Source organism: Gekko japonicus, unplaced genomic scaffold, assembly GCF_001447785.1.
Source record: "Gekko japonicus isolate JY-2015 unplaced genomic scaffold, Gekko_japonicus_V1.1 scaffold1845, whole genome shotgun sequence".
NCBI lineage: Eukaryota > Metazoa > Chordata > Lepidosauria > Squamata > Gekkonidae > Gekko > Gekko japonicus.
In genome coordinates, this window is record NW_015162005.1 from 186,835 (window position 1) to 214,338 (window position 27,504).

Consider the following 27,504-nt stretch of genomic DNA (forward strand, 5'->3'; position numbering starts at 1 on the left):
CCTTCCTTCCTTCCTTCCTTCCTTCCTTCCTTCCTTCCTTCCTTTCTCCCTTCCTTTCTTTCCAAATTACTACCACTAACCCCACTCTGTCTCCACCCCTTTTCTCTCTTCCCCCCCTATCTACCTCTGTCTCTCTCTCTCTACCTCCTCTTCTCCATTCCTCCCTTCCACTCGCCCTTCCTTCCTATCTAGGGCTCGTCGTCTACCGCCACGACGGGCTTTCCTTACTAGTAAATAAATAAATAAATAAATAGTCAGCTCTGTACCCGTCCTGACTGGTGAAAGCCAGCTAATGGTCTCTTTATACATTACAAAGTTCTTCCTTTTGCTGAAAAACAATGTGAGAACTTTGAAGCAGATGATCAGTTGGAGCTTCAGATCTCCCATGGTCACCTGAGTCTTTTCCCCCCTACTTGTCACCAGGGTGTGCAGAAAGAAGCAGTAGCTGCCTTTCCTACTGTCTTTCCTCACTGTTTTTTTTTTTGCTCCTTAAAGGGCTGCATGGAGCAGCTATTGACTCCATTGCAAAACTTATGCACTTCCATGATAGAAGAAGAAGAGGAGGAGGAGGAGAAGAAGAAGAAGAAGAAGACGAAGAAGAAGAAGAAGAAGAAGAAGAAGAAGAAGAAGAAGAAGAAGAAGAAGAAGAAGAAGAAGAAGAAGAAGAAGAAGAAGAGATTGGATTTATACCCCGCCCTTCACTACCCAAAGGTGTCTCAGAATGGCTCACAAACTCCTTTTCCCACACAACAGACACCCTGTGAGGTCGGTGGGGCTGAGAGAGCTCTGACAGAAACAGCTTTTTTTCAAGGACAGCTCTTATCAGAACTACGGCTTGCCCAATGTCATCCAGTCGGGTGCAAGTGGAGGAGTAGGGAATCAAACCCGGGAATAAACCAGTTTAGAGTCTGCACACTTAACCACTGCACCAATCAGTAATGATTTCTCAAATGGAACCAATAGCTGCTCCACAGGGTGCTTTAAAAAGGAGAAAATAGCATTGAAAAGAAGGCAGCCACTCTTTCTTCCTGTGCATCCCAGTTGTGAGGAGAAAAATGGTAGTTTGAATCTAGGAAACACAAAACTCCCAGGGAATGTCTGGTTCAAGGTCCTCGTGCCTTCACTTAACAGACATGAGGACTTATTGGGGGGGGGTATCAAGTGGTTAAGACGCTGAACTGCAGACCTGAAACCTAGCAGTTCGAAAGCAAGAAATTGCAAGTAGATAAATAGGAACCACTTCGGTGGGAAGGTAACAGCGTTCCATGCGCCTCGGCATCTAGTCATGCCGGCCACATGAACACAGAAACATCTTCAGACAGCGCTGGCTCTTCGGCTTGGAAACGGAGATGAGCCTCACAACCCTAGAGTCGGATTCGACTGGCTTTTGAGCAAGGGAAACCTTTACCTTTTACCTTTAAAGGGATTATTCAGATTCACCTATTTAATTTTAGTTTCCTTCTTGCCCCCAACTCACCTTGGTTTTCAAATGTGTTTTCTACAGCTTGGTCAACATTTTCTCTTAGTTTCCATCTAAGTCCTAGACATCGAGCATAGCTTGGAGAGAACTGTGCTTAACACTCCATTTAAAAACGAAACAAAACCAAAAGCCCCCAGGGAGACGTACAGGCTCTGAGCTAGCCCACAGCTGCTTAACAGAATTGCAAAGTTTGACATGAAAACAGAAACATGAAATTTTGGCTCCGTTAGTTATTCCTTGAAAACAGGGCTTTTTTTGGTAGAAAAAGCCCAGCAGGAACTCATTAGCATAATAGGCCACACCCAACAGCAGAAACTCATTAGCATATTAGGCCACACCCCTGACAGCATAGCTCCTTCCCAGGATCCGCTTCCCCAGGTGCCCCATGGCTTGCGGGGCGCATGGGGAACCCAAGGAGGAGGGGAGGCAGTTTAAACTGCCTTACCTCCCTGGATCGACTTGGCTTCCCCGGTCGCCCTGCGGCTTGTGAGGCACCTGGGGAACCCAAGGTGGGGGGAGGCTGTAGGTGTGGCCAACTCGGAAGCCAGCCGGAACGCCGTTCCTGTGCGTTCCTGCCCCAAAATAGCCCTGCTTGAAAACATCAATTCCTGTAGAACAATGCTCGTCTGAATAACGATCCTGCCTGCTTATAAATAAGCATTGTTCATGTTGCCGTGACAGGAAATCTAGTGAATTTGTGCAATACTAATCTAGAAAAGACAATGCCCTTCTAAATCTTACTTTTTGGAAACGGGGGAGTAGAATGAGGAAATAACGACGATGTACTACAATGTGACAGTTGTGCTTTCACGTTCATTGTATGTCTGCCACATTTGTTTACTCTTCTAATGAGGTAAGCCAAGGCAGAGAACTTTGGTACAACTCTCAGCACGGAAATAATGTAACAGGTTGATTCCTAGATATTGTGACTGCAACATGAGTACAGCTGATGCCTTGAAATCATTGTTTGCCTGCGATAAGTGATGGGGACATGCCCTATGGTAGATTCACCTCGATGCAGGTAATCAATACTGCATCTTTATGGCTCCCCAAACTCCATTTACTGGAAAACTAATCAGAAGGCCGATAGACACGGGAAGAAGTAGATGCTAGTCGCAATTTCTTTAAGATCCCAACAGCCTGGATGTTCTAATTAATATTCAGAAAGAACCCCCTTGTGCCAAAGTGAAAGAAAACAAAAACACCCCCCCCATAACATGTGCTAATTACTCGGCATTTAATGGAACATCACAGAGCAAATGAACTTCATTTGGTTCCTTTCCAAGCTGATCTCTCAGGCTCCATGTCTAACATATTCGGTGTCACCTCCTCACTCTGTAGGTGAACAGAGGACACAATACCCTCTCATTGTTCCAGAGACTGAAATGCTCCAGGGGCTTTCTCCACACCACGGGCAAGGAGGATTAAATCAGGCAGCCGCTTTGTGAAGGAGCGAGGGAGAATGCCTCATACAGAGTTGCATATGCAGATAGGGAAGATGAAAGAGGAAGGCGCAGCTCATCGTCAAGAACTCATTTCTACTTTACTGTCTGCAGCAAAGACTATAATTGCCTCAAGCTGGAAAGACCCCAATGTGATTTCAGTTTCAAGATGGTAGAATAAGCTATGGGAACTGCTAGCGATGGGCAATATTACTGATTCAATCAGAAGGATGGAAGCACAAAGGACATCATCTTCAAATTTGCTTGCTAAATGGTCTCCTTTTATAGAATATATACAAACAAACGACTCTTCTCAAATAAGTCATATTCCAATCAAATACAAAGAAATACTCACCTGTCGGTAATATTTACCTACATATTCGCCAGACATGGTCTAGGCCTCCAAGTTAAGTGATACAGTTTGTCAACAGTACTGTTTTTGGAACTTCAACTTGTTAACTATTTAATTCATTACTATGTTATAGTTTAAAATGATTGTTATTTATCTTCATTTGTAAAGCCGTTTGGTTACAGTTTTGCTAACTGTATCAAAAACTTAATAAAAATTTTATTTAAGAAGAAAAGAAAAGAAAAGAAAGCTTACTCTAGTGTCTTGCAGGATGGCAGTTAATAATGGTCAAGGACCTACTGATGAAGGAGCAAGAAGGTAATTTATAACCAGAACCAGTGAGCACCTGACGGCATTTTCCCCATTAGGGAACAGGGGGTCTGTCAGCAAGCTGCCAAAGAGTTCTGCATATGTCTGAAGTTCATTCCTTGGTTCTCCCCCCCGCCTTTTATGGTTGTATGCAACTGCGCATGTCTATTGTAATTCTAACGCGCACACTCTCTTGTCTCATGCATTCCTTTCACTGTACGCTAATGCTGCTTTGAACTATCGTAATCAGCAAGGTCACAGGTGGTGGAGAGTCGTCTTCGCTTAGTCTATAATGAACTAGAGTGTGAGAGAAATATAATTGTTTATCATTTAGAAAGCCTTTGCTTCCCAGGCTTTGGGCGCGAGTCTGACAGTCTAACCGCGCGAGCGGGAAACAAGTCTATTGGTTATTGTCTTTATGAATCTGCTTTATTATACTTTGCCCTGGCCATTCTGGTTATTCTAAACAGTACCCTTGTTCCAGCTTCTTCATGGCTTCAATAAAATAATATTTTGCTACAAACGTGTATTCGATTGACAGCTGTGGGATCGGACAGGGTCATCGGGAACTGCCTTTGGATTTTAGGGTCCCGGGTGGGGAATGGTGATCACCTCTGGGAAGCTCTTAGGGTAAGGCTCCTCTCTGCAAGTTGTCAGGCTTCAGGGGTAGGCGCTCCTAGGGGGCAACCAGTTTTGCTGGGCTGCTGGTCGCGAGCCAGACTGATGGCTCAAGACCGGAGCTGGGTGATCTGCCCATGAAAAGGGCAAGGAGGTTGGTCAGGGGAGTGACACCTGCCTTGCCCGTTCCATGCTTGCTTAGTTGGTCCCTTGCCGCAGTGTTATGTTAAATAGTTAATAAAGTGGCCCTTGTTTACTTCCAAACTGTTGTCTGTCTCGTTATTCCGACTGGGGGGGCAAATGGAAGACAGCCTGTACAAGCGATCATAAGGAAAGTGCACCATTTAGGAACTGCAGGCTTTCCCTGCAGTACACACAGAAATCACAATGTATACACAGACTGCACAGCTGATATAAAAAGTTGGTTTTATTTTGAAGTCTCTCCCCCCACCCTGTTGCTGTCAAGTCACAGCCAACTTAGGACAACCCCGTAGGGTTTCCAATGCAAGAGATGTTCAGAGGTGGGTTGCCATTGCCAGCCCCTATGAAGCAACCCCAGTCTTTAGGTTTCACATACAAGCGCTAACCAGGCCTGACCCTGCTTAGCTTTCTGACATCTGAAATCAGGCTAGCCTTGGCTATCCAGGTTAGGGAACAGTCTTGCTCAGTCAACCTTGCTCAGTCTCCAAGAAGTTAACTGGAAGTCCTAAAAAGAATCGAGGTTGAACATATGAACACAGGAACATATGAAGCTGCCTTATACTGGGTCTGCCCTTGGTCCATCACAGTGGGTATTGTCTACTCTACTCAGACTGACAGTGGGACCGATTTCACACAAAAGCTGCGCCGCGGTTTTCCCCGTGGGTTTGTGATCCTCAAAAAACAGGATCACGAAACCGCGGGGAAAATCGGGCGAAGCTGAGGGTCAAAATGCGGCCGCGCGACTTCGAGTGGGAAATTGACCAATAGAAGCGGGGCAAAGGGAGGCGCGACCACGGCGCAGCTCTTGTGTGAGATCGGACTGGCTCTCCAAGGTCTCAGGCTGAGATCCTTCACAACACCCTGCAACTGATCCTTTTAACTGGAAAAGCCACGGATTGGAACCTGGGACCTTCTGCATGCCAAGCAGATGCTCTACCACTGAGCCACATTTGTTCCCCATATTGTACACTCACCTTGTCAAAAGATACTCAGATGATCAGCTCTTAAGCAATGCATATTTCCATTGCCTTCTTTCCCTCAGTAATGCAGAGAAACTTAGCTCAGCCCTTGGCTCCTCCCTAGGCCGTCTACCCAGTCTGGCTTCTACATGGTACATTCTGTAGGTCTTCAGTCACCTCTTCCATCTACCTTTCCAGTCTTGCATGAGCACAGAAGTGAAGTCTAGACACTTTTTTGATGTGTTTGTGATGTGTGGTTGCCCATCAAAGACACCTAACTCTCATGTGGTGTTCTGGGCAGAAAAACACAGAATTCCAATGAGAGAAACCAACTTAATGGACAAACACCCCCCTAATGTTGCAGGGTGATGAAAAGAAAGAACTCACCTTTGGAGTACAGTAACGTTCATTTTCTGCCTGGCAAAACTACCCTGAGCTTGTTTCTAAATGATGCCTGGCATTTTGAGAACTTCACAGACTTTAGATAAAAGATAGGTGTTACAGCTCACAAAATCCGGAGTAGCTCTTTTTTGTTCCACTACTCTGGTATCCTGATATACGGTTTTGAAATTGGTCCTCTCCCTTTACTGAAAGGGATGCAAGCAAAGCTCTTATTCTTTCCATTGGCCCCCACATAAATGCATACAGAGAGCCTTGTCCGTATACCCCAGCAGACATGGCCTCAGGCAACTGGAAGGGAAGAGGCTCTAGTAATTGTCATTTATCAATATTCATGCAAAAACCTGTCTCACCTCCTCCAAGTGCCCTCTGGAAACCTCACATGACCCAGATAAAAACCAGATGACAACAAAATCTTGCTACTCATTCCTACAGGGAATTTCATCTCAGTCTTTACCCTCTCCTGTGAAATAATTGGCATTATTTATTACCAGTGAAGCCTAATCAGGTTTGCCATTGGGCCTTTCCTGTAATCATACTTTTATTTGTGAGGTACACGATGCAAGAGTATGACCAGAAGGGAAAAGCCAATGCACACAGCACAGAAATTAGACCAATCATAATGTCACTTGGTAAAGTCACCAACAGCCAATCCAGATCCTTTTGGCTGGTCTCCCTGCTGTTCCTTGCAGATTCCTCATGATATGTGGAGTTTTTACTTTTCCTGTCAGTAAAGAGAATTGGCCCCTGTGGAAATCTAAAATGGGAGCGACTGGAGCTCCCCCCCCAACACTCTTCCCCAGGCTCTGATATCACTCGCAAGTGACTGCTCTGTAGGGTTGCCAAGTTGTATTTACCTTTTAGCGGGGGGAGTCCAGGACCTCCCCGGGAGTCTTCTTGTGCGCACTGTGATGACGTCACCCGAAAGCGACGTCATCGCGTTGGGCACGTTGGGGCGGGGCCACAATCATCTGAGGGAAAATGGGGTTCAATGTGGCCAAGTGCAAGGTTTACCCTCGAATGATAGAGCGACCCCCTGCAACGTGCACAACGTGATGACCTCACCTCCGGGTGACGTATTCACACCGGGCATGTCTCACACGTTGGGGGTGGGGTTCTCCCCGGCGGCCCAGAGCAGGCTGGCGGTGGGCCTGTCAACTGGGGGTTTTCCCCACCCCCCAGGGGGACCTGGCAACCCTACTGCTCTGCTACCTACAGTGCTCCTGCACCATTCCTACAGACAGCAGGTGACACTGAAATAGCTGCAAGCTCTCCCCATCACCAGGACTTCTTTTACAAGTTTGAATACCCTTTCAGCTACCACAGTCAACTGCTCCCCTACTTCATCTCAGGTTAGCCTAACTTTACTAGATGATGTTTTACTGGATAACTCCTAATTCTGAGAGTAGGACGTGATGTGCTTCAAAGAAGATGATCTTTCAGAGAGCAAAAAAAACCCCATTTGTAATATGGGCATTGCTCTTTCAAATGTTTTCATTAAAAAGAAGAAGAGATTGGATTTATACCCCACCCTTCAGCCAATATCATAATGCCCCTATATAAATCAATGGTGCGACCTCATTTTGAATACTGTGTACAGTTCTGGTCACCACACCTTAAAAAGGATATTATATCTTTGGAAAAAGTGCAGAAAAGGGCAACTAGAATGATAAAAGGGTTGGAACACTTTCCTTATGAAGAAAGGTTAAAGTGCTTGGGGCTCTTTAGCTTGGAAAAATGATGACTGAGGGGTGACATGATCGAGGTTTATAAGATTATGCATGGGATAGAGCAGGTAGAGAAAGAGGTACTTTTCTCCCTTTTTCACAATACAATAACTCGTGGGCACTCCATGAAATGGCTGAGCGGTCAGGTTAGAACAAAGAAAAGGAAGTAATTCTTCACCCAAAGAGTGATTAACACATGGAATCCACTGCCACAGGAGGGGGTGGCGGCTACAAGCATGGACGACTTCAAGAGGGAATTAGATCAGCATATGAAGCAGAAGTCTATCAGTGGCTATTAGCCACAAGGTATAGACAAGAACTCTCGGGCTGAGGCAAGTGAGGCTCTGTATTCTTGGTGCTTGGGGGGGGTCAATAGTTGAAGGGCTTCTAGTGTCCTGGCCCCACTGCTGGACCTCCAGATGGTACCTGGTATTTTTGGCCACTGTGCGACAGATTGTTGGACTGGATGGGCCACTGGCCTGATCCATCATTGGCTTCTCTTATGTTCTTATGTTCACTCAGAGTCTCAGAGCAGCTTACAAACTCATTTCCCTTCCCCTCCCTACAACAGACACCCTGGTGAGGTAGGTGGGGCCAAGAGAGCTCTTTCGAGAGCTGCTCATTCAAGGACAGCTCTGACAGAACTATGGCTTGTCCAAGGTCACACCAGCAGGTGCGAGGGGAGGAGTGGGGAATCAAACACGGTTCTCCCCGATTGGAGTCCCCCGCACTTAACCAGTAGACCAAACTGGTGTAGGCTGTTGTTACATGGCCAAAGCCAGCCCTCATTTATTTCATTTGTTTATTACGTCACTTATAGTCTGCTCCTCTCAGAAAGATTCGAGACAGGTGGTCCTTCAGCGACAACCAGCATAAAGTTACTAATAGTACGCGACCATGCCAGCCTCTGTCCTCTACCCAAGCCATCACTGAAACAGGTTTGCAATTTAGTTAATTAATTAATTAATTAAGACACTGAACTGCACTCTGGAAGGTTGGTAGTTTGGCAGTTCGAGACCAGAGTACCACATGACAGCGTGAGCTCCCATCTCTGGTTCCAGCTCCTGCCAACCTAGCAGTTCGAAAGCAAGAAATCACAAGTATGTAAATAGGTACCACTGCGGTGGGAAGGTAACAGCGTTCCGTGCACCTCGGCGTTCAGTCATGCCGGCCACATGACCATGGAAACATCTTTGGACAGCGCTGGCTCTTCAGCTTGGAAATGGAGATGAGCACCGCAACCCTAGAGTCGGATTCGACTGGCTTTCGAGCAAGGGAAACCTTCATGTTTACCTTTAACATAACCCCCCCCCCCCGGCCTATATTGGCCGGATGCAAGACCAATTTTAACCTCTGGCTGCTCTTAAGTCCTAGGGAAGTGTTTCATGGCACTACCATAAATCACAAGTCTAAATTCGCTACAGCCCTCACTAGTTACTGGCACTATTGCATTTTCTGTAGTGTCTGAGAAATACAGGTGGAAAAATGTCTTCATTCTCTCAAGGCTACTTTCACCTTATGCAGAAAATCCAACAGAGCATTAGGACAAAACCTAGCTGCCATGATTGACGATCGCCATTTGTACAATGAAGTTGTCAAGGTCTAAACAAGGGAAGGGACAAAGATTGTTAAAAATTTCACTAGTGGTCTTTAATAGGGGGTTCTCAGATTCAGTCGATCCCTATACTAGCTCCATTTTTGGTTCCTGAACATCTTGATAAAGACATTTCCTCAAGGTACCTTAGGGCTGCCAAGTCCTCCCAGGGGGCAGGGATTCCCCCACCGAAAGGGCCCCCAATCCGCCGGCCTATGAAACTAATTCCCTATACTCCTTTCAAGTTTTGATCAGGCATATTCAAATCCTAGCATAATCATCACTATCCAAGGGAAGCGGAAAGCTTTCACGTTGTGATTACCGAGGACTGAATAATGCTAATAATTAACTTCTTAGCAAAAGGCTTTCCCTCACCAGCTCCAGGATGATAAGACGGGATAGACTTCCTTGAAATATCAGTTTAGTTCTATCAGCCTTGTAAATTTATGAAACAGCACAGCAAATCATAGGAGTGGATAGTAAAGGTCAAACTTAGATTCAGCATTGACATTATTGCCTAGATTGCTCAACTTGGAACCGAGAGCTCTGAGTTCAAATTGATGCATAGACATAAACCCTAGACAAGACAGTGTCAATTCCCCACCAGTAAAGTGGAATACATTTGTGGGTGCTATGAAAATGATCTAAGAATCATTTTAGGTACAATAATTTCTATAGCATTTTCATATACAACACTGCTTGCCGTGTGTATATGAAAATGCTATAGAAATTGTTGTCCCTAAAATGATTGTTAGATCAAGATCACATGATAACATGGTTCATGGAATTATTCCTTTTAAAAAAGGGTGGTACAGTACATGCGTGTTGTTGAAATTTGGTGCATTTTAACGCTTTCACCTGTTCCAGAACTTCAGGATAGAAATCCTAATGAGGCAAAAGGCCAAGATATTTGTATTCCCATCTAGGTTTCTAACAGCACGGTCCTAAATACAGTTGTACCCTTCTAAACCTACTGACTTTAATGAGCTTAGAAGGGTATAACTTTGTCATGAACTGCACTGAGAAGGAGATGAACCATATCTACATCCAAAAGAAGCCACCCTATCCTTTAAAGAAGGGGAAAATGTGGGTTTTTAATAGCCTTGGGACAAACACCCAATTTCAACAGAAATTAGTAAGCTTCGGTTTATTTTTCATCTCAAAATTGCGCAGTGGTGAATCTAAGCCTTCCTGTAATGATGCACTCAATTAAAAAGTGATTTGTTTATGGCTTTTTTCATAGAAGGGGATTTGTCTTTTAGAAATGAAACTGATCATGGGACACAGTGATCTTCCACAGACATCTAATGAATATGGTAGGGTTGCCAAGTCTGGGTTGGAAGGACAAACACCCAATTTCAACAGAAATTAATAAGCTTCGATTTATTTTTCTAAGCCTTCCTAAAATGATGCACTCAATTAAAAAACTGATTTGTTTATGGCTTATTTTTTCATAGAAGGTAATTTGTCTTTTAGAAATGAAACTGATTGTGGGACACAGTGATCTTCCACAGACATTTAGTGAATATGGGTTGCAGAAGGACTTGATTCAGGCCTCCGAGGTCAGACACTACCAATAGACGATATAACCTCACATTAACATGCTGAGCCTCATCCAAAAGGTGCAACTCCAAATAAACATATTCTAAGAAAGACCCTGCCGCTTATTAAACTGGCAACTTTGATCACGTAAGCAGTGACCTGCAGGCCTTTTGTTAACTGTGAAACCTCTAAGTGTCTGCTGGACTGATGAACCACCAGTCCAAAGGACTTACGAGCTCAGTCATATAGTTTAATAACAAAGAAAAAAAAAATCTCTTGGCCAGATCCAGTGGCTACCAAAGTAAGTGGGACTCTCTCCATTAATTTTAATGAGTTTCAGATTGGGCCCTCAAGCTGTTATTGATTTCTGTCAGCTCTCCCTTGTGCTCTGCTGACTGTTATAAACCCATCTGTGCTACTTGCCTATTTTCTCTGGACTTGGCATTCAAAGTACTCCGATGTCCTGTCACCATTCTTTTCTGTGAGTTTATCTACGCTTCTAGCTTTGTGGAATTCAAAACATACATGGCGCTGGGTTTACAATGAATGCCATGTTTTTAGATTGTCATTCCAGCACCCTTTTAATTGGTATCATATTGGGAAGAAAAAAAAAAGCGAAAACGTCAAGGTCAGAGTCTATATCAGAAAATAGCTGGCTTCCCACGCTTTCTTTGTGCATGATTTGATGATGATTTTTCACTCCCTCCCCACTACATCTCACATCTCAGCTATCCATGCTGCAGATTTATGCAAGCGTGGCATGCTACTCTGCCCCAAAATGCTAATCTGGTAGAAATCAGGCTAACCTGGCTAGAGGGAATAGAGCAGTCCAGAAAAGGAAACCATAATGGCAGCATATGAGGTTGGTGTTTTCCCGTCATTCATTTTGTACAACTTAAAGTTTCCGTGCAAATGCCTTTGCCTTCTCCAGTTATGTAGTGTGATCTCTGCAAACAGGATTTCTATAATTATTTACAGAAATGTCCAGATCCCCCCCCCCAGTGCCTATAGCTCAGCTATATGCTAATACTGAAATCTTTATGTACTTTTCTTGGGGGCAGTCCTCACCTAATGTGCATATGGCAACATAGCACATCAAATTCAACTCAGTAGTGATCTGTAGAAAAGCTCTATATCTTCCCTGTGGTTTCTCTTCCTTCCCTATCAAAAGAAAGGTACAATACATCCATATAGGAATCTGTGTGAAATAATTAGGCTCCTCCCCTTTTTACGGGTATAGCAGAGCTTCAGTCAATGAAGCAAGAAGAGTCTCTAATCACTGAGTATTAGGAAAGCTCTATATCTTCCCTGCAGTTTCTCTTCCTTCCCTATCAAAAGAAAGGTACAATACATCCATATAGGAATCTGTGTGAAATAATTAGGCTCCTCCCCTTTTTACGGGTATAGCAGAGCTGCAGTCAATCAAGCAAAAAGAGTCTCTAATCACTGAGTATTTATTAAGAAGTAGCAACACACTGGTTAGGCATTGCACATTCTAGTGGAATCTTAGCTTACCAGATTGAAAGTTACTTACTGCAGTCTGTACTTAGAAATGCCAGTATAGCCATTATGCAAATCACAGCTCTCAGCCAATCAAAGTTTAGGAAATAGCATGTCTGAGAAATAAGTATGTGGCTATGGGTCAGTAGATGTACAGAAACCTTGAATTACAATTGGTGGCAAAAACTCAATTTCAATGTAATTTAAAAATTACTCAAACTTGTTAAAGCAGTAAATGGAAACTGGCTCGATTGAAAAACATGGCCTGAAAGCTACAGGTTAAACCACACTCAAGAGTTAAATCATCCAAGTGAGTTAATAAGTATCAATAACAGACTGATAAAGAAAATTACTCCTACTGGAAAGGAAATTAAAGGCAACAACGATTCAAAAGCCCAGAAGGGGTCTAGGTAAGGCTGCCAGCACCAGAAGGTTTTCTATAACCCAAGGATGCCATAAAATGAGTTTGTTGAATTGTTAATTGTCCTAGGCTTCTTCAGGGACTAGGCACAATATGACACATATTATTCTTATTTATTGGCAAGTGCCCTCAAGACCTTTATAAATTAAGCCGCTAACCCCACTGGGCTTTGATTTTCCTAGTTCAAAGAGTTTGTTGTAAATGAATGTGACAGTATCTTAATCTAATGGAGGGGGGAGAGGTTTTGTGTACAATGGGAATCACATATAAACTGCTCAACATGCTACATTTTACTTAACAAAGTCAGAGAAAGCCCATGGACAGTCTTCAGCATGAACATGGGTGTAACTAGCATAGAAAAGTGGTAACACATTATATTTTTTATCCTACCCTTACTCCAATGATTGTGCATGTGGTTCCTTAGAGTTCTAAAATTTCTAAAATCAAGTGGGAGGGGCTTTATGTTTTGTCTTTTTCGAAAGAAACCCAGAGTTTTAGGAAATATTTGCTTTCTTTTCCAACCTAAACTTATTTTACTGCTTTAACAACACAAACCACATCATTTATAACTTAGCATATACACTTGGCATAGTTAACCATTTTTAAAGTATCGCATACCTTAGTTTTCAACAAGCAAAATTGTCAATATACTTAACTAGGAGTAAGGCCTGTTGTGGGACAAAATACAACGAGCTCAAGAAGGAAGCTCCAGGTGAGTGTCCCTGCTGTGGTTGGTGAGGTGGCAGAGGGAAGGGGAAAATAGAGGGAGGCAAGCCATGTTTCTTTCCTTCTGCTTAGCTAAAAGGCAGGGCTGTCTCAAGTGATTTTGCTGCCCCAAGTGGGTAGTATGGGAGGACCGCCTCATGCTAACAGGTATGGTTCCCTCCACCCCTGACTTATTTTTGGAGGGGAGGGTTAGGCAGCGGCAGCTAAGGTAGAAAAGCACCTCCTCCTATGCCATGTCTTCTGGGTTCCAAGAGTCTGGAAAGTGGTTCCATAGCCAATTACTTGCCAACTCTGGGTGGGAAATACCTGTAGATTTGAGGGGTAGAGCCTGGGGAGGGCAGGGTTTGGGGTGCGGAGGGACTTCAGCAGGGTATAATGCCATAGAGTCCACTGCCCAAAGTAGCCATTGTCTCCAGAAGAACTGATCTTGGTCATCTGGAGATCAGTTATAATAGCTGGGAAATTTTCTGTAGGGGAAATGATGTGCTATGGCTGGGGAACACGGTGATTTCTGGGAGATCTCCAGGCCCCACATGGAGATTGGCAACTCCAGTGACTATTTAAGGGAAGATTGGGATATGTACTTTACCTCAGGACACATTCAGTGACTCCCAACAGCAACAGTAAACTGTTTAGAATGTTGGGGGTGGGACTCAGACAACACAGCCAGTGTATAGGGAGTCCTTCTGAGTGACAGATCAGGGAGCCAACTGATTTGGGAGCACATGGAATGTTCAGCAAAGTGCCACCCGAAAACACAATTATATATAAGGAGAGATACTAAAAAGAACGACGAGGAGAGAGAGACAGAGAGCTGCAAACTGCTGCATCTTATGCTGCCTCAGCACGTGCATCTTATTTTTTGCCATCTGAGAAGTAGGAAAAAATAAAAATTGCTAACAAAAAGGCAAATGCTTTATTGAATGAAAGAAATTGTATTATTTAGACAGAACCGATCTCACACAGTAGCACCATATCTGGAAATCAAGTTAAGCTCTGGGCTTGCAAGACGGAGCTGTTCCACCAGGCTTCTGGCTGAGGCAGTGGGCATCCACACATGGCCTCCCAAGGTTGCTGTGTCCCACCCACTGATAACCGGCCACACCTACCTACATCAATGCGCCAGACTCTCCTTATGGCAAGCTATGATTATTGATTTTATATGCCTATAATGTGTTTTAAAATTTTATTGTATTTATGGAAATGTTATAACCTGCCCTGAGCTCGTTTATGGGATGGGCAGGATATACATGTGAAAAATAAATAAATAAATAAATAACAAGTTAAGCTTTTTAACACTGGCACACTTTTCAATAGGGGCACACCAGGCATTGTTGTCTATTAAGTATGGACAAAATTAGTCACATTTAAACAATCAATACCTCTTGAAATATGTTGTATGTGTGTCATACATAGGAATTATCTAATGTTGCAGAATATTTTGCATAAAAATACTCACACTATACAAACCTTGTCTTATAAAACATTTCACTTATTCCTAAGGAGAAGGTATTTCACAGGAGATTCCCCCCCTCCCCCAAGGGCTCCTCCAAACCTGGAAAAATGAAGAAAGTCTGCAGACCTCCCCCCCCCCATTCTCCCCTTATGTTTTCTGGGCCTTCACCTTTCTGGGTCTCCATCCCTTTTACCAGGGCTATTTTTGGGCAGGAACGCACAGGAACGGAGTTCCGGCTGGCTCCCGAGTTGGCCACGCCCAGCAGGAACTCATTAGCATAATAGGCCACACCCAACAGCAGGAACTCATTAGGATTGGCTACATTAGGGGTGTGTGGCCTAACATGCAAAGGAGTTCCTGCTCCAAAAAAGCCCTGGGTTTTGACAACAAACAAGGTAAACAGAATAACAAGCAAAAGGTGGTTGTGGCTGGATGACCACACTTCTGGTAACATGGGGGTGTGGCCTAATGTGCTAATGAGCTGTGCTGTCAGGGGTGTGGCCCAATATGCTAATGAGTTCCTGCTGTTGGGTGTGGCCTATTATGCTAATGAGTTCCTGCTGGGCTTTTTCTACAAAAAGAGCCCTGCTTTTATCACCACAGTAACCCTGAGTGGTAGGTTAGAGTGAGGGAAATTGACTGGCCCAAGATCACCAAGTGAGCTTTATGGCTGAGAGGAGATTTGAGACTAGGTCTTTCTGGTCCTAGTCTGATACTCTGCTGGCAGCAGCTGCATACACATAATACAAAGGATTGTGAAACCAAATTATTAACATTGACTAATGAATGGCCTGTAAAAGGCCCAAGGCTAACAAGAACCTTAAAACTGTTCTGCTATGTAATCACCTGCTATGAATATATGTGACTCGAGTCCTAATCCTTGTTTTCTCCTGGGCAGCACCTTTACCATTGTGGGGGTGGTGCTGTGCTGTGGAGCATGTTCTTCTGGCAATGGAAACACTACAGCAAGTCCAAAGTATTTTAATGAGTTGAAAAGTGTCTAGCTTTACATTAACCCGGTCTGCAGCAGAGGACCACTTCCACAATAAACAAACAGGGGTGCAAGTTAGGGTCGCGAGCCCCCAAGTTTCTCTCTCTCTTTTATTTTCATCCTTCTGCTCCTCCAGAAAGTTCAGGGAAGTTTGTCATGTCTCTCACCTCTTCTACTTTATCTTCACAACAAACCTAAGCTTGGTTAGGTTATGCTGAAGGGACGGCTGGTCCATGACACAGACATCCCCCCGGTGTCTGTCTAATGACAGATTAGATGTTTGGAACTAGGTCTCCGCTTTCCTATCCTACTCCACACTAGCTCTCAGATATCACCCAGCCAACATCATCACTTAGATGCTGTTACATTTCTGTACTTACCATATTGAATGACTATGACAGAAATCTAACGCGGAGATGATTTGTCGGAAAAACTTCCTAGCTTCTTTTGGTGTTAATCTTCCCTTCTTTACAAGATAGTCAAAAAGTTCTCCACCGGACACATGTTCTAGCACCAAATACCTACAAGAGAGTAGAAACAGGTCTTGGTTTATAGACGGTCAGATATCTGATATACCTGTACATGTACAACCTTCCTGTGTAATCAATTAACTCTGTCTAGAAACTATAAAGCATGGCAGCTTGTAAATTATTACCCTTGCAGATTTTTAACTGTTCTGTAAACAAAATAAATTCTTGGAGTTCTTAAATCTTCTTGAAATGTGGATACATTTGGCAACGGGATGACTTCATTGCTTCCAGTATCCTTATTGATTGATCTCCAGTGCTTCGTACGAAATTCACCCTAGACATGATCTAAAATAACACTGGTGGAATGAATATTGATGCACATTTAAACTTCATATCACATTACTTATCTGAAACTTCCAAAAAAAATGAAACCACATTTGCTGAGGGAAAAAAATAATTTTCTGGATTTAAAATATTTATCATATAGGAAAAAATGATTTTAATTTTTCGAAGAACACTTCCTCGGTGGGGGGGAGGGCAATATTCGTGGCTGCCTGTTCAACTACAGACCTCTCAAAAACTTATCTTTTAATAAAATTAATTTTAAAAAACAAACCACACATCCCATGCTATTCATGGGGTCCCCCAAGCTCCAGGAGCTGCATTTGTGAAGGCAGTGGGCTACAGCAGAAAAAGGTAACATCTGTCTCACAAACTCTGCTCACAGGCCTCTGGATTCAATCTACTGTACAAAAAACAAATGCCTCTATTGAAAACAACACTCAAACCTGATCAAAACTTCCACATTTGGTGGTAAAAAAATTACGCAACAACTTAAGATGCTTCAAAATGGAAATTTATCTTCACCTTTACAGTTTGCCTCTCCTTTAGAGAAAACCTGTTGAAAATGATTTACATGTGGCATTCAATTCCTTTAAGGCTGGCAAAGATGTAGGAGGAGGAGAAGAGGAGATTGGATTTATACCCCACCCTTCACTACCCAGAGGTGTCTCAGAGCAGTTTACAAACTCCTTTCCCTTCCCCTCCCCACAACAGACATCCTGTGAGGTAGGTGGGGCTGAGAGAGCTCTGACAGAAACTGCTCTTTTTAAAGAACGGCTCTTATCAGAACTACATCTTACCCAAGGTCATCCAGCCAGGTGCAAGTGGAGGAGTGGGGAATCAAACCTGGTTCTCCCAGATTAGAGTCTGCACACTTAACCACTACACTAAACTGTCTCTCTATAAAACTGGTACCAGCATATGCTGGCTCTGTAAAGAAGATAAGGCAGACTTCTTTCACATGTAGTGGACATACATATGTGTCTCCAGCTATTGGAAATAAGTGGTGAAAATTATATCAATCGGGTTGGAAAAACAAATCTCCTACAAACCAGAGGCACTGTTGCTGAATTATCTACCTGATATCCCTGGAGATTAGCAAAAAGTTGCTTTACATATGATTACTGGTGCCAGGCCGGTTTTTGTCAGGCAATGGAAACAAACAAACAAAATCCCTAATCGACAAGACTGGTTATTGAAAATAAAGGAGATGTACACTCTAGTGACATTAACCACTTATCAGAAAAATAGAGAGACACATACAGTAGACCTTCTAAGGTCAAGAGCGCTACAAAGAATGGAACTTGCAAATGTATAATTGGAAATAGTATTAAAATTGTCAGTTGCTGGTAAAGAGTTTTTTTATACCCATGGAGGCAAGATGTAAGGGGGTTTAGACTAGCGATGTGCCTTATGTAATTCTGTATGTATATATCAGCTATTTGTTTAGTTTTTCAAACAAAATTAATTTTTTAAAAACCCAAATGCCTAAATTTAAAAAATCAGAGGTTACATTTAATATGATACAGACTGTTAGATTATTACATGCAAAGTACTGGACACAAAAAAATCCTAGCTGAAGAATTTTGCTAAATAAATTTCAGTAGATGACTCTGATGTAAAAATTAACAAACTATGTATGGAGATAACAGAGTCAGCATTTCTAGCATGATAAATTCCTTTAATAAAATGGTAAAAATCAATTAATGGAAATCATTATACACCTGAATCCTATGTGTATTAGTATCACTGGACTTTTGAATAATTTTGCACAGGACTGAATTGCTGATTTGTTGTAAGAAAGTGTGTAATCATTTAAGATAGTTATATATCTATATAAATCTATATGTCTATATATCTTGGAACTCTGGACATTTTATAGTTATATTAATACAAGGAACATCATGTCCTGGACCCACTAGTGGACCTCCTGACGGCACCTGGTATTTTTGGCTACTGTGTGACAGTGTTGGACTAGATGGGTCATTTGCCTGATCCAACATTGGCTTCTCTTATGTTCTTTATACTGACCAAGCAGAGCTTATTTACTTACTTACTTCATTTAAACCCATCCTTTCTCCCCAGTGGGATCCAAAATGGTTTACAGCAATCTCTTCTCCTCCATTTTATCCTCATAACTAGGAATAACACCCACTGTGGAAATAAATACAATGAGCTCTAGAAAGAGGCTCTGGGCGGGTGCCCCGGCCTTGGGGACTCAGCATCAATTTGCTGTGGTGACCTCAGCAGGGTATAATGACACAGAGTCTATCATTTTCTCCAGGGAAATAGATCTCTGCCATCTGAAGAGCAGTTGTAATTCTGAGTGATCTCCAGCCTTCACCTGGAGATTGGCAAGAATGGTTCCACAGGAGGAAATGACTGGTTTGGAGGCTGGAATCTATGGTATTGTGCCTGTCTGAGGTCCTACCCCTCCTCAAACCCCACCCTCTCCAGGCTCCACCTCTCAAATCTCCAGACAAAAGATCTCCCTCTCCCTGGAGAAAATAACTGCTTTGGAGGGTGGACTCTATGGCATTCTGTTCAGCTGAGGCCTCTCCCCTCCCCAAACTCTGGCTTCCATAGACTCCACCACAAAATCTCCAGGAATTTCCCAACCTGGAGCTGGCAACCTTAATCAGGACTGGCCGCAATGAGTTCCCCACAAAGGCCAAAGTAGAGCTGGAAAGAGCCTCCTGCCCCTTGCCTTTTTACTGACAGAACCAAGCTTGGTTGACTAGCAACAGCCATTGTGGGGAAAGTAAGCCCCACAGCAGGAAGAGAAGAGAATGGTTTGACAGCCGGTGGCTTACCTCAGTAGCCAGCCAGCCATGGAGGAGCTAAGCAGGAGAGAAAGCCAAGCGTCTTCATCAGGAGAGATAGCTGTTTTGGCAGTTTATTCAGACAGAGAAGAGTGGCCAAGCCAGCAGTGGGTGGGGGAGAGGAGCAGACCCAGGACCCAGCCAATGGCATGCGAGTATTCTTGAGTGGTGGTTGACGGGCCAATGGCTGATGATGCACACAGCATAGTCAATGGGAGAACTGGAAAGTGCCAATATGTTAGGGCTTATATATACATAGGATGACCCTGTGATGCAGGTTAGGCTGAGAGTGTATGACTAGCCCAAGATCACCCAGGCAGCTCCCATGATGGAGCAGGGATCCAAACCTGGATCTCCCAGACCCTAGTATTACACTCTAACCATTACACTACACTGGCTTTCAAATATGAGCTCCAAATCATTTTTCCACCTTTTTTCCACCTTTTAAATAGCTAGTATGCAGTATCCTGATTCTGACTGGGGTCACGGCTGGGAAAGAAGGGTATGTAAGCCTTCTCCTTCAAATCGTTTTCACAAGCGAAGCAGCACGGTGACGTGGCGGCAGCAAGTGGCGAGCAGCAGGCCTGGAAGGAGAGATCCCTGGTGGCCAGCGGCGGGAACAGCAAGCAGCTGTCGTACAGCGGGAGGCGCGTGGTGACGTCATCCAGGGGCGCAGCGGAGCCGAAGGGACATAGCCAGGACCTAAGGAGGACGTCGACTGCGCGCTGGATCGCAAAGACTGCGCCAGAAGAACAACAGCCAGATACCTCCAGGAATGAAGCCAGCCAGACCGAAATAAAAGACATCTATCTCCACTTGGGTGCTGGTAGGCTGTCCCACTTCCCATAATATAATGTGGCCTTAGTTAGAGTTAATTGTGACTAGCACCCCTCATGTAAAACCGCCCAGAGACCCCTACAGGGGTTAGGGCGGTATATCAAGTCGAATTAATAAATAAATAATAAATAAATAAATAACTTGAAATGGCCACTAGAGTTACTACTTGCCCTGATGGGGCAAGGGTCTGTATTGTTAGCCAAACTGCTTTATCTACAGCAGTTGGCAAATTTTAATCTGGGTGCTTGCCAGTTACACCTAGGTCCAAATCCCACCCAGGGGTTACCAGTAGAAGGAGTTGAGGCTGGTGTTGTTCAAAATACCTGTCTTTCACTTAAGAATATATAAATCACATACAAACAATACTGATGCTCACACACATTCGATCAAGTTCCTTAGAGATACAGAGTTACAAAGAATCACTTTTGCGTTAGCAGGTGGGGTGATGGAGAGCAATACTTATCTGTCCTGAAGCTTGTCAGTTCCAATGAAGAATGGATGGGGAGAAAAGAATTCTAGGGGAATTTAACACACAGCTAGAACTGGCCAGCTTGTGCGGGTCTCTTGGCTACAGACCAAGAGATCAAGCGGAGACAAGGGTTTGGGTATAGGAAGCTGGACAAAAGGGGAATGAAAGCAGACAGGGGGTGTTGAGGGGATGCGGCTAGCAAGGGTCCAGCGACTGGTCCTTGTCTTTTATAGGCGGATCTTTGGGTGGGTGGCAACTATGCCAACCTGTGGACCCACCTACCTGTTAGTCCGTCCCAAGACTACTCCTATTGGTTGCGTGTAGTGAGGGGTGGCAACCTAGAGGGTTGGGCAATATTGTAAGTTAAGATCTAACTCAAAGTAGGGCGTCTGAGCAAGTGTGAAAGCTTGGTGTCAAGGAACCTCCTTGATGTGCAGATGAAGCTTGACCATTCCCAGGTCATTAAAAGGGTCCATCTAGCAGGAAATGCCATTCAGAAATAAAGCAGAGATGCAGAATACGTGACAGCAGACAGTTCAACAATGGGGGCTGTTTCTCCTTAGGTTGTCCTTTTGCTGACAATATGGAGATATGTGCTTTCCTTCACCAGGCTGGCAGTGTAGCTGAAAACCTATTCACATGTAAGGCTTTGTGCAGGCCCCTTCTCTGTGGAATGTCACAACAGGTGATTTGTACAGCTTTCTTTGAGCCTATGGGTGTGTGTGCACAGTCCATGTAGTGTTTGGCAGCAAATATAAATCAAATATCAGTTTCTTTCCTTAGCAGTACGTTTACCAGAACAGGCTAATAGCAGCCCCATAGGTCTATTTCAGATTGGGAAGCATGGGGGGGGGAGGCTTGATTTGAAGAGCCAGTTTGGTGTAGTGGTTAACTGCGCGGACTCTAATCTGGGAGAACCAGGTTTGAGTCCCCACTCCTCCACTTGCACCTGCTGATGTGACCTTGGGTCAGTCACAAGCTCTGGCACAGCTGTCCTTGAGAAAGAGCCGTTTGTGTCAGAGTTCTCTCAGCCTCACCCACCTCACAGGGTGTCTGTTGTGGGGAGGGGAAGGGAAAGGAGTTTGTAAGCCGCTCTGAGACTCCAAGTGAAGGGCGGGGTATAAATCCAATCTCTTCTTCTTCTTCCCTTTCACCCCCCCCCCAATGATCCCTATCTAAATCAGATTTAGAACAAGCATACAAAAATGCTTTAAGAGCTTCATCCAGAGAACTCTCAGTTTCATGCCTGTTTCAAACTATTAGTCCAATGAACCCAGCATTACTGCCTGCAGGTTTGCCATCCTTAACTGGAGATGACAGGAATAAAACCTGCAGCCTTATGCATGTAAACGATGTGCTCTCACCTACACATTATTCACTTGGCTTTACAAACTTTTATTTAAGGGAAATACCAAACGAGAAGATATTTTAACAGTGTTGCTGTATTTGCTTGAGAAGCATAAGGAACTCTGTAACCAACTTTTCTGTAGCATGCTTTTTAAAATGTCAAAATCTTTTTTTAAAAAAATGATTGACACAACTTGCCATTTTAGAAATTTGCTGAACGGTGTAGTTGTAAAAATACTGTAGCCATTACTAGGGTTTAAATGGTGAAGGGGTGGAAACTAGTCAGAGGGTCAAAAATACTGATTTCACTGACCAAAATTCAAAAAACCCTGACCAAATACTGACAAAAAACTGACAAATTACTGAACAATTTAATGTCAGCCTATTGATAAATTAGGGGTCCACAGTATCTCAGAGGTTAAGACGCTGAGCGGCAGACTAGAAGGTCTGTAGTTTGGCAGTTTGAGACCCTAGAGCCACATGACGGAGTGAGCTCCCGTCTCTGGCCCCAGCTCCTGCCAACCTAGCAGTTCGAAAGCAAGAAATTGCAAGTAGATAAAGAGGTACCGCTTCGGTGGGAAGGTAACAGCGTTCCGTGCACCTCGGCGTCTAGTCATGCCGGCCACATGACCACAGAAATGTCTTTGGATAATGTCTCTTCGGCTTGGAAACAGAGATGAGCACTGCCCCCTACAGCTGGATTCGACTGGCTTTCAAGCAAGGGAAACCTCTACCTTTACCTGTTATTGATAAGTTAGCATTTTAAAACCAGGACTTCATTAAAAATGATCATTATCTGGACTCCACCATTCCCATAGCCAGCCCTCGCACACCTTTTTACTGATTTTTTAAACGAAGATAGGACAACGTTTTCATTATTGTACAAAATTTAAGGCAAAATTGATTCCCTTTTAAAAATCATCAGATACTGCAGGTAATAAAACAGCAAAACATATTAAAAACCACACATAAAGTAATCATTATGACGACAAAACATAATTACTGTAAAGTAAGACTTTGCTTTTATTTTATCTCTTTTTTTTGCTTAAAAAAGAAGTTATTAACTAACTCGTTTCTCAACAGTTTTCTGCACTGCATCCTCAAACATTTTTTCTTGTCCTCTTCCTCCGTTGCTTTCTCCACTCCTTCTAGCATGAGCTGTGCCAGGTTAAGTCCCACAATAGCCTTTTTTCTCAGCAGCCTCCTTTACACATTTGGTTGCATCACTTGGCAACTTTCGAGCAATCATCCTATTCTCATTCTGTTCTTGTCTCAGCTTTTTCAGTAGTTCAGCAGTTCGAGACCCGAGTGTGCCGCATGACGGAGTGAGCTCCCGTCTCTAGTTCCAGCTCCTGCCAACCCAGCAGTTCGAAAGCAAGAAATTGCAAGTAGATAAATAGGTACCACTTCGGTAGGAAGGTAACAGCATTCCGTGCGGCTTGGTGTTTAGTCATGCCGGCCACATGACCACGGAAACGTCTTCGGACAGCATTGGCTCTTCGGCTTTCAAACGGAGATGAGCACCACAACCCTAGAGTCGGATTCGACTGGCTTTCAAGCAAGGGAACCTTTACCTTTACCTTTACCATGTATACTATCCTTTTCACTGTCCATCTTCTTAAACCTTGTTGCCTTGCAAGGAACTTATAATGCTCTTATGGACTTATGAACCATAACTAGTAAGTGGCCTGTGCAATAAGTGTCAAGGACATGGACTGTATGGTGACCACAAGCTGATGCCAACTGCCTGGACTGCGATCATGTGCCAGATGAGGGAAGCCTCCTCCTGAGATGATGTGCCAGACCAAGGATGGATCCATGGGTTACCTGCCACCTCTCACCTGCAACGCAGCAGAGAAGAACCAAGCACCCTGGCCACAGACAGCACACAGAAGCCAGTAAAAGCACGCTGCAGAAGAACGCCATGCCATGCGAAGGGTAGCCTGAACTTCTCTACAGAGACTCCATTAGCAGAAACCTCTGTTAGCACGCAGGCACATCTCTCCCCTACACCTTCACCAGATACTGCACATATGCTGCCCAGTATAACAAAAGAACTGCTTGTATAAAGGGATTAGCCGGCTGACACATCGTCCCTGAAAGCCCATCACCCAGAGAGATCATCGGGCTATTAACACTAACAACCCTGGCCTCTGCTGCTATTATCTTCCAAAGGTGTCACTGTCAGTAGTAATGGAATCAATATTGCCCAACCATTAGCCCCAACATCCTCCTGCAACACGTTTTTGCCTAAGCAACTTCCTGGGGACGGGACAAGGGAAGTGGCCAGTAAAGTCCAAGTAAAGTCCAAATAGGGTATAAAAAGAGCAAGACCCACCACGCTCTCTCTCTCTCTTCCTCTATACCTGACTCCTACCTATCTTGCTGACACTTGATGTAGCACTGCCCAGAGTCTTCCATGTATTCTGCTGGTTCAGAATACGACCCTTTTCCCTTATAGTCTCCCTTTCCCTTTTTCACTGTGAGATCGCTTCATCTCTTCAGGACAGGTATGTATCACCCCTCAACAAATTACCTGCTCATGCGAATGTCGCTGTACCTTTATGTCTATTTTTCTTAGTACTGTATTGCTTGAGTGTGTTTATTTGTATGAGTGCATATTCCCCAGTAAAGAAACCAATTCTTTAACGCTTGGTCTCTGCGTCAATTTCTGGGAGTACTGGAAAGGGCGGGACTCCTGTATACAAAGGTTATTGCTCCCTATTTGCCAATTGCTATTCAAAATATTCAAATTCCCTATCTTTATTAACAAATAGAGCAATTTGGCTAACAACCTTTCTAACTCCTCTGCCTTCTCCCCCTTTTTTTTCTTTTTGCTCCTTCTCTTTAATGATGTGCAGTTCAGCACAATACTGCTTATAATGAACATGAGCTGCTCTTGCCATCTGTAAAAGCTCCTATGTGATATTAACATGGTATACCTTGTTTTCATATACATGCTATAAAGTTTCTTTGACCATCAGGTGGGCATTCAAAGTTCCCTCTGACATGCTGGCCCTTTCATTGGTCGAAATGTGCCCAGATTTTGAAAACCCTCTTTCTATGTCCACACTACCATGTGATGATGATAATGCTGTTTTCACCATCTTGGTAACCAGTGGGTATTTTGGATCTCCAGATGGTTTTGTTCAAAGAACTGATTCCAGTATGTATCAGCGCAGCAAGTTTCACTGGCAGTTTCATCTTCAAGTCTAAGAAGTTTCCATTCATCCCTTGGGAGTGCTGCTGCTACTTTCATTATATCCTTGTGCATTCCTTCCTTGACTCTCTGTGCCGGAGCTGAACATTGAAGATATCTGAGGATGGGCTTTACTCCAGATGACTGGAGTAAAAGGTGTTTGCAGGCTGCTATGAAATGTTTCTTTGCTCCCATTAAAAAGAGTAGCTGTTCCTTTTCAGAAAGTTTTTTCAGTTCGTCACAGATTCTACTTTCACTGGCTACCTCTCACAGGTATGCAGTGCTCATCACTGAAGGCTTTAACAGACAATGGTGCTGAACTCTTACAAACACGATTCATTATGGTTCTTGTGTTTTCACTTCACTGTGCATCACATGCATCAAAGGCTCTTCTTTTTGGAATACTCCACTGAACTTTGTAAATAAGCAGGCACTCATGCAAACAAAACATCACCTCTGCTTTCATTGTCTCATGTTTTAAGAGGTTAATTATGTTTCTATACTTTGTGGAAGATTTCACCAAATCACTTTTACTCTTAGGAACAAAGTCCTTAAAGTACTTCATTACTGAACTGAAAACAATCTGTCTTCTCACTGGGAAGTCACCATGTTTCCCCCAAAATGCAGTAACGAAAAGAAAAACACACAAACTGCTTTCACAAAAATCAAAGAAATACTGACTTTACTGACCATCTTTTTTAAAAAAAACTGAGAAATTACTGACCAAGATGAAAAAACTGACTTTTACTGATTTTACTGACTATTTTCCACCCCTGATGGTGTAAATGAATGTTCTGCGGCTACCTTTAATAATGCAAACTTTTTCTGCCATACCCAACCCAGGTTAAGCCAGGGATCTTGCAATCTTAACTATCTTACAGATAATTACATTACAAAGCCATACTTGCTTTGTTGTTGTTGTTCAGTCGCACAGTCGAGTCCGACTCTTCGCGACCCCATGGACCAGTTCACGCCAGGCCTTCCAGTCTTCTGCCATCCTCTGAAGTTTGCTCAATTTCATGTTCGTTGCATCTATGACACTGTCTAACCATCTCATCCTTTGCCGTCCCCGTCTTCTTTGACCTTCAATCTTTCCCAGCATCAGGGTCTTCTCCAGTGAGTGCTCCCTTCTCATTTTTCATTTCTCATACTTGCTTATTCAGTACTAAACAACCTTGATCTACACTTTATGACCGACAGTACAATTATGACTTGAGTTACATCATTCTAAATCAATTGGTAACAGACTTAGAAGATTGTATATCTGTTTAGGACTGCACTGTATTTTAAGCTAAATGGTTTCCCTAGGCTTTGCAGAGCCCTCTAGTCAGGATACATCTCATTATATCTATCCCATTTAGATCCATGTATTAATGTTATTATGCTCATATAACATTAAGAGAAAATTACTGTATGTGTATGTATACAAAAGATATAGTCCCTGTTGAACTTATGTTCCATTATCTAGTAGACTTCCACTTCCAGCTGTGCTATAGCCACTGGGGACATTGCAGGACTCAAGGAAATCCAATATTATTCTGGTATAGCAACTCCTTTCGTCCTCCACAGCTGGAACCCAAGGCAGATAGTATTGTTCATAACAACAGTAACCATAAAAAAACCCCAAATAATAAAATAGGTAAACATCCTTGGGTAAACATCTTAAAAAACAAGGAGATAAAAAGTCAGCCACACTCTACCCCTACATAATTCAGTTTTGCAGCCTCTCTTGAAGGCCAGCGAAGAGGAGGCATGCCTCAACTCCTTCAGGAGGCCTCCCAAAGCAAGGGGGGGGGGAAGGACCGGAAAGGCCAGAGTTTCAGAAGCAATGAAGCATACCTTGGCCAGAGAAAGGACAGCCAAAAGACCTTGCTAGTCACAGCAGACTTGCTGCATGGGTAGATACAAAAACTTGAACTTAAGAACATAAGAAAATAAGAGACACCAATGTTGGATCAGGACAAAGGCCCATCCAGTCCAACACTCTGTGTCACACAGTGGCCAGAAATACCAGGTGCCACCAGGAGGTCCACCAGTGGGGCCAGGACATTTGAAGCCCTCCCACTGTTTACCACCCCCCCAAGCACCAAGATGACAGAGCATCACTTTCCCCAGAGCCCCTATCTATACCTTGTGGCTAATAGCCACTGATGGACCTCTGCTCCATATGCTTATCTAATTCACTTTTGAAGACGTCCATGCTTGTAGCCGCCACCACTTCCTGTGGCAGTGAATTCCATGTGTTAATCACTCTTTGGGTGAAGAAGTACTTCCTTTTACCCATTCTAACCCGACCACTCAGCA

The 27,504-nt window shown here is 43.6% G+C and overlaps 1 protein-coding gene across 1 annotated transcript in view; it reads right to left on the reverse strand.

Moving 5' to 3' along the window:
- LOC107105487 (serine/threonine-protein kinase BRSK2) overlaps positions 1-27,504 on the reverse strand; it is a gene marked incomplete at its 5' end in the record, with an annotated part of 331,496 nt that overhangs the window by 159,376 nt on the left and 144,616 nt on the right. The window contains one exon of the mRNA XM_015405471.1: positions 16,095-16,235. Within this exon, the coding sequence (XP_015260957.1) occupies positions 16,095-16,235 (141 nt within the window). The remainder of the gene's footprint in view (positions 1-16,094; positions 16,236-27,504) is intronic.